The sequence below is a fragment of the Myotis davidii genome, unplaced genomic scaffold, assembly GCF_000327345.1.
Source record: "Myotis davidii unplaced genomic scaffold, ASM32734v1 scaffold914, whole genome shotgun sequence".
Lineage (NCBI taxonomy): Eukaryota > Metazoa > Chordata > Mammalia > Chiroptera > Vespertilionidae > Myotis > Myotis davidii.
This window is the reverse complement of record NW_006285484.1, coordinates 804467-812419: the sequence shown is the minus strand read 5'-3', so window position 1 is coordinate 812419 and position 7953 is coordinate 804467. Positions and strand designations below refer to the sequence as shown.

At 39.7% G+C, this 7953-nt stretch overlaps 1 protein-coding gene across 4 annotated transcripts in view; it reads right to left on the bottom strand.

Moving 5' to 3' along the window:
• Positions 1-2375: 2375 nt before the first annotated feature.
• Positions 2376-7953, bottom strand: part of TMEM237 (transmembrane protein 237) — a 35788-nt gene continuing 30210 nt past the window's right edge. For 3 of the 4 annotated variants that reach the window (XM_015559121.1, XM_015559123.1, XM_015559124.1), the window contains 3 exons: positions 7268-7341; positions 6541-6632; positions 5534-5622 (listed from right to left, as the gene is read on the bottom strand). In XM_015559121.1, the coding sequence (XP_015414607.1) occupies positions 6586-6632; positions 7268-7341 (121 nt within the window). In that variant the 3' untranslated portion in view covers positions 5534-5622; positions 6541-6585. Of the gene's footprint in view, positions 2998-5533; positions 5623-6540; positions 6633-7267; positions 7342-7953 lie in introns of those variants that run through there. The other variant, XM_015559122.1, reaches the window with a different exon arrangement.

Sequence of the window (7953 nt, the reverse complement as noted above, 5' to 3'; positions counted from 1 at the left end):
GCCCACCGCTTTTCCCGCGCTTCCCGCCCCTCCCTCCAACCTCCCACGCACACGCTCACGCTCACGCACACGCTCACGCACACGCACACGCTCACGCACATGCACACGCTCACGCACTGCACATGCTCTCACACATGCACACGCGTACAACACTGCGCGACCGCACGTGTAGGCCGGCTCCTTGCAGGGCTGGCTTTGGGGGTGCAGCCTTGGGAGCCTGGAGGGTCAGCTTGGAGCGCTTGCCCAGGCCATGCCAGGCCCCGCAGGAGGAGTCAGGCCTTGCGGGGGGCAGCCAGGCTCCCCAGCAGTGATGGGTGTCGGACACCTTACTGCGTTTTGTCTGCCCCTTAACCCACCGGAAGCCCTCCGCCCTGCGCCGGTTCTTCCCGGAGACGTACAGTGTCAATCACCACTTCCTTACACTGTCCCCGAGTTCCAGATGCTGTTTCCCACAGAAGAGCCCGACATCTGTACTCACCTGACCCACCGACATAGCACCGCGCGTGGATACGCACCTTCCCTCCCAGGCCTCCAGTCCCAAGCCCATCTGAACTTAGCAATATTACGCCCACAAACGCTAAAAATGTCAGACACATGTTTGAATTCTAACCCCAAATATTTGAACCCTACTCCTCTTTATGGCACCTAGTGTAGGACATCTCACACAACCATGACTGCAATGGTTTATTCCTGGGTCTCCCAGCCTCCTGTCATCCACGCTTTCCACGATTTCATCTTTAAAATTTAAAAATACAGTTTACTTTTGCCGAAACCGGTTTGGTTCAGTGGATAGAGCGTCGGCCTCCGGACTGAAAGGTCCCAGGTTCGATTCCGGTCAAGGGCATGTACCTGGGTTGCGGGCACATCCCCAGTAGGAGATGTGCAGGAGGCAGCTGATCAATGTTTCTCTCTCATCGATGTTTCTAACTCTCTATCCCTCTCCCTTCCTCTCTGTAAAAAATCAATAAAATATATTTAAAAAATAAAAATACAGCTTACTTTTTAAACAAAACCAGAAATGCCAGAGCTTCTTTATCGGCCATAAATTGGATTTTTTAAAATATAAATTTTATTGACATCAGAAAGGAAGAGAGAGGGAGAGAGAGAAACACCAATGATGAGAGAAAAATTATTGACTGCCTCCTGCACACCCCCCACTGGGGATCAGCCTGCAACCTGGGCATGTGCACTTGACAGAAATCAAACCTGGGACCCTTCAGTCCACAGGCTGATGCTCTATCCACTGAGCCAAACAGCTAGGGCTAAGTTGGAATTATTTAATACAAAAACCAAGGGCCTCCAAAATCATTATTAACTGCTATTCTATTTGGAAGCTATTTTTCTTGTATTCAAGGGCCAGCTCCAAGTTCAGCTTTCAGTTAAGCCATAAAACCCCATACACATACCCCAAATACAGAATTAACCGCTGTCTCCAAGTTACCAATTGGTATAGCTCATTAGTGGACTCACACTATTGCAATTAATGGTTAATAAACAAACAAACAAAAAACAGACCCCGGCCAATGTGCTTCAAGTGGTTGAGTGTTGACCCAGGAACCAAGAGGTCACCAGTTCGATTCCCAGCCAGGGCACAATCCCCCACATTGGTTTTCTCGTTTTTCTCCTTCATAACATTGTTCAGATGCTGCGAGCCTCAGCTCAAACGAGCCTCAGCTCAAACGAGCGTGGCTTCCCTGAAGTTTGCTGACAGTGAAAGCTGGGACTGGCAGGATGCCAGCGCCTTCACAATTCTGTGAAAAGGGGGGATCCCTTTTTAGCAACTCCAGCCTCACAGACAGCAAGCAGCTCCTATTATGATGCTTACACCAAATTTAGACCTGTTCTCAGAGCCATGCATTTCTATTGGTCCGTCCTCTTCCGTTCTACAGCATTCAGCTGTTTGCTAAGTGGGGCTGGCCCACTCGTTCTCTCCATGTGCCCCAGCGCCTTTGAGACACCCTGCCCCATTGAGCCTCGTCACTGCCTTGAGCTCCAGGGTTTCACAGCAGCTGAGGCACCACCGGACACAGCTCTCAAGGGACCTGTTCCAGCGAAGGACACCTCACGAGTGGGATTTCGAGAGCCAAGATCCCACTGACAAAGAGCCTGAGAATAGGTTCAGTGAATTTCCACGCATTCTTTTCGTCATACAAAAACAGAGGCAGCGGGAAGGGTTCTGCAGAAGTCAACTGAGCGTTAGCTCAGCAAGCTCACGGCCTCTCCTTCATTTCCCGGAGCTCTTGGCCTGCTCGCTTCTCTCTGATTGCATTTTTTTTTCTACATTATTTTTAAAAGTTTCCTAAATGACTCTGATGTGCAACCAGCTCTGGGAACCACAGATATGGGTTTTAAAAAGAAGTAAACTTATTCGGTTATAAAACTTTTCAAACAAAAAGGATATATTTTCTTTTTATTAGTCATGAAGTCAAGCATCTTTCAAGCTAAATTACATTACATTATACTTATTACATGATACACAGTCACTAAGTCACTTTAAAAAAAAGACAAATTTCATATTTCAATGAACGCAGTAAGGAGATATCAAAAATAAATAATGAAGGTCTTCATTTCACTTCTTCCCTGTTCCCTAAATTTATGTTTAAACCTGATATAGCTTTTGTAACAGTAAAGTTACTCGTGCATTTAAGATAATGATTATAAAAGCCACTAATTCGACAGAACAGGAAATAAGCACTTTCACTTACTTGTTTCCATCTCATGACCTCCTTTGCCATTAAACTGATGATGTTTGGGTATAAACTGCAGGTACAATTTTAACAATTTCCATAATCTTGAGAATTTTTTCAGTATTACATAATCAAAAAAATCAATTCCAAATACACCTGTGCATATCTTATAAAAATACATTTAAAAACAAGGATGGGAAGAATTCTAAACACTGGGCCGTTATTCTTCTGAAGGTGAGAGGCATTAGGAAGAGGCGTTATCCTTTATCTTTATTAGGATATTCTTCCACCTCAGAGGAGAACATCAATTCTGGAAGAGAAAATGAACAGAACATACTCAAAATGGTTTCCCAGGACCTCAACAAGTTTTTCAGTTTAGTTATAAACAATCCTTTAACGTACTGACATAATATAAACAATAGAAAGCCCTCAAGTACAAGTAAGAATGCTTGGTAGTGAAATCTGATTTAAAAGGCGAGCTAATGACAAGGGTACAAGTTTTGCATTTCAAACTTTCCAAAAAACTAAAAATTTCCAAGTTTTAAATATACTGCTAGCCCCTGAAAAATAAAACATCTATAATGGAGATAATATAATAATGCTCCCCAGGAAATGTAAGTCACCTGGGGAATCCAGGATCATTAAACAGCTGAAATGTCTAATTCTGTAAGTGCTCATGATAACCTAAAATGCAGGGGACAGATGTGGAGAAAGGCCCTGGAACTAATACGAGGTGCTTGCCAGGATATCTTAAATGTGTCATTCCATTTAGTTACCATAATGACCCTATAAGTGAGGTATTATCATCCCCACTTTATAGTGATTTTTTTTATCCACATGGAAAAAATGTTATATAATTCACATGGCCCCAAGAGAGAGCAGGATTCTGTAAATATTTAGTAAGTAACACACACTTTGTTATTTAGTCTGAATACTGCACAAGCTTGCTAGATGTAACTTCAATCCCAACTACAGTATAGAAAGATATTAGTTGACATTTCTACACTTAAACTATTACTTAGCATATATATATGTAGTTTATTAAAATAACAAGAAATATTTTAAAAAGAAAACCTTAGGAACCTAATAAAGTCTTCCGATGTAAGTATTATATGAAAAAAATATTTTTCTTCAAAGATTAATTTATTTGAATTATAACATCTATTAAAAATTAGTGGTTTTTTCCATCACCATTTACACCCTCCTCCCATATCCTCTTCCACTTCTCCCCTTCTACCACCTGTATCCCTGAGTTTTTCTCTTTTTTCTTTTTTGCTCAATCCCTCCACCACCGCTCCCCCACCCCCACACCCATCCCCACCAGAGCTGTCTGCCTTCTCTCTGTGAGTTTGTCTTGGTTTTGCTTGTTAAGTCAGTCTGTTCATTAATTCCACATATGAGTGAAATCACATTGTACTTGTCTTTCTCTGACTGGTTATTTCCCTTAGCATAATGCTCTCCAGGTCCATGTGTTTTATAGGGTAAATGTTTCTTCCTTTTTATGGCTGATTAGTATTCCATTATCTACTCATCTACTGATTTAAAGACTATACTGAAAGAAAATAGCAAAATATACAAACCCTTAGAAGATTTAAAAAATACTTTACCCATTATCTACTCATCTACTGATTTAAAGACTATCCTGAAAGAAAATAGCAAACTATATAAACCCTTAGAAGATTTTAAAAAATACTTTACATATATCAAAACAAATAAAGCAGCAGGATACACAAGACGTTGGGGGGTAGGCGAGGCCGGGGAAGGCCAAGGGGGGAAGGAAGGAGACATGTGTAATACTCTTTGTAATACCTTAAGCAATAAAACAAAATTTAAAAAAAAAGGATGACGATACAAAAAGGTACATTCATCAATGAAAATACACAAGATTACATTTTTTGTCTTGGTGTTTACAAATGGAAATGTTGGGAAGGTTCTCAATTCTAACACTTCTGAGACAGTTCGTAATTAGTTGATCAAATTGCAGCTAAATGCTCAGGATGTTCAACAATCAAGAACGTAATAATAATCAAAGTCCAGAAAGTATCACAGAGGTTCAAGGGTGAAAGTGTGGAACATCTGCCAATGAAATACAACTACCAACACCTAAATGAGTGCTGAAGGACCAGCAGTTTGCCAATATGACGCCTCTCCTCCAGGGGTCCCACAGGGGTCTGAGAACTAGAGATGAGTAAATCTCACTTCCCATGGGGCACACTGAAGGTCAGGTTACACGACACTTTATTAGACAATGAAAGGTTAAGAATTTGTTCAATGTAAAGGAAGAGGTCACAATAATTCACTTTAATTTGCATCTGACAGAGGCTGCTTAGATGAAGCGTGATTTATTTCAAATTAAGAGATATTTTGACCTTGTGAAGTGTATGACTCTCTGACCACTGTGCTGTACGCCAGCAACTAGTACAAAATAATATTGAAGTAATATTAATAAAATAATATTAATAAAACTGCAATAAAAATAAAGAGATACATTGATTGTAAGGAGAGTAGGAGAAATGAAGAGCAAAGACTTTCTATAAAACACTTGAAGGGTTAAAAAAAACAAAAACTTCCTAAATATGCACCAGGACCACAGAGGGCCTCATCCAGCACTTCCAAACCCCAGCCCCCCTAGACACCCCTCTTAGTATTGCTTCTCTTAGTATTGTTCCACCACTTTATTGTCACTCTTTTTATGTTATCTTATTTTAAATATCTCTTTGTTATCACAATTATCATAAGCTACAGTCAACAAAGATTTCTAAAATCATTATACAAGATTCCATGATATGCTTATACTATTTGTTCTTTAATACCTTCGCTAAGATCCATGCCTGGCCTATAAGACAAGAAAAGCCAAGACAGTCCAACCAGAATGGTCACCACCAGATTCACCAGGATCCACGGCTGGAGAACCTGCTCCTCATTTCCGGCCGCCCTAAAGACACAGAAATACTCATTACTAATGTCTTCATTTTTGTTCACATATCTAAATATATCTATTTTATGAACTTTAAAAAATAGCAGTCCTCATCTACAGGAATAGCGAGGAAAGAGCGAAATAAAATATGATGCCCCATAAAATACAACTATATATAGTATATATGTCATAAATATGTATCATGAAAACAAAGGTACTAAGCAGACCGGCTTAGTACAGTGATATAAATGGAAATTCAGTGTTGCCAAAATTTTTTCTAGGTTTCCCTTGCGACTACTGTGGTGCTCAGCTACAGCTCAGTCTGTTTAATGTCAAGTAGAAATACAAAAGCTAAATATTACTTAATAAGAACAAATGAAACTTACTCGTCATCAGGTATCTTTCCTTTCTCTCTTTACCTCATGGCTCTAGCCACTCTTTCAAAAAAAGACGCCCCCCCCACCCCCCAAATCTGAGATTTGTGAACTAAAATCTCAGTTGTCCTGTTAGCTCCATGGTTGGCCACTGGCCTGAGGAGGGGGCGCACCCCAGTCTGCTCTCCCCATTGCTTGGTTTTCCGACTCGGTCCCCGCGACTCCCTCCCATCACTATTCTGAGGTATTAGGCTCCAGATTGGGGGTGAGGGTGCCAGGCTCTTCCAGTTCATCATGCAATGACATATTTTAAAAGCATAACTTAAGAGATTTAAAACAGATCATAAAAAGAAGACATTTCATTAAAAATGCAGGTGTTTGTAACAATAGTTATCCATTAAAAAATGAAATGGGCATTTTCTTGCCACAATTTTGAAGACAAAAACGGGGCCTTTATTAATAGATAAAAACATGTAAAAGAGTGGAAGGTGTAGAATAGTGCCATTACTCCCATCGTCGCTGTTATCACCACCAACTACTGCTAATGCCATTTGAATCTTACCAGAGGCTGCCATTAACAGAAGAAGGTGTGTAAAGATGGATTCTGTCACTTGTCATTTGCTGACTCAGAGATAGTATAAGAGCAGCGAAGCACTGAGAAAAAAACATAAATGAAATTACTAATAATGTATTTTTAACAGTCAAGTTTATTTTTAATTTATAGATTACTTTAAGGCCAAAAGTAATTGTACTTTAGAGAATGACAATATAAAAGAAATTCATTTGATCAATTTCAATAGGCTGGATTATTTTTTAAGAACACAGATACTTTTGTGATGTTCACTATTTTATCTTTAGTTATGACTATAACCTAGATGATCTTTTAATAAATTAAATAACTGACTCAAGGTCCTAAAACCAGTTTCGTTAATATTTTCATAACAGAACAAAATGTATTCCAAATTATCCAAAGATATCATTTGTTCCTGAAATGCTATGCCAGCTCAATCTGTTTAATGTCAAGTAAAAATAGAAAAGCTAAACATTACTTAATAAGAACAAATTAAACTTTTCAAAGTTACTAAGCTCAACTTCTATTGACAAATAATGCTATCAAAATTACAGTTACCATGTTTTTTAAATTACAAATTCTACTGAACATCTCTAAGTAATGCTAATTGGTAGCAATAACATAAAATCTTTTAAAAAATAAAATTAAACTTTTCCTTGTTCAAAATTACAATGTAACTCAAGTATAACACAGTTATCAAATTAAACTATTTACTCACAGAAAGATGCAAAAGCTGTTGGATCCAGGGCAAGAAAATTTCGGATTGCTACTGATGTTTTGGCAAAGTCAATCCTAGAAAATACAAAAGTCTCTTGTCACAGGGCAACCATAACCTTCTTACAAAACGTGACTAGCATTTTTCCTTCTCTGTTCTAATGCCACCACATTTATTGTCTCTTATTAAGCTTTAAGGAAATAGGGTCTTTGCAGCTGTGATCAAGTTAAGATGAAGCCCTCAGAATGGACCGTAATCCAACATGACGGGTGACCTTAAAAGAAGAGACACAGGCACCGAGACGCTCAGAAAGCCTGCCATGTGACAACAGAGGCAGAGGCTGGAGTGATGAGTCTACAAGCCCAGGAACCCGGGATGGCCAGCAACACCGGAAGCTGGGAGAGGCATGGAACCGGCTCTCTCTTGGAGCCCTCCAAAAGGGAGCCAACCTTGCTGACACCCTGAGTTCAGACTCCTAGCTTCCAGAATGTGAGAGAATCAATTCCTGTTGTTTTAAGCCACCCAGTTTGTTGTACTTCGCTATAGTGACCCCAGTAGACTGATGGAATACCCAGACTCTCTTCTATAGCTGATTAAAAGTATTTGGAAGATTATAGTTTGGACTTTTTGAATTGATTATATTTGAAAGAAATTTTAGACTTAGAGTGATGCCGAAATGAGTTAAGACT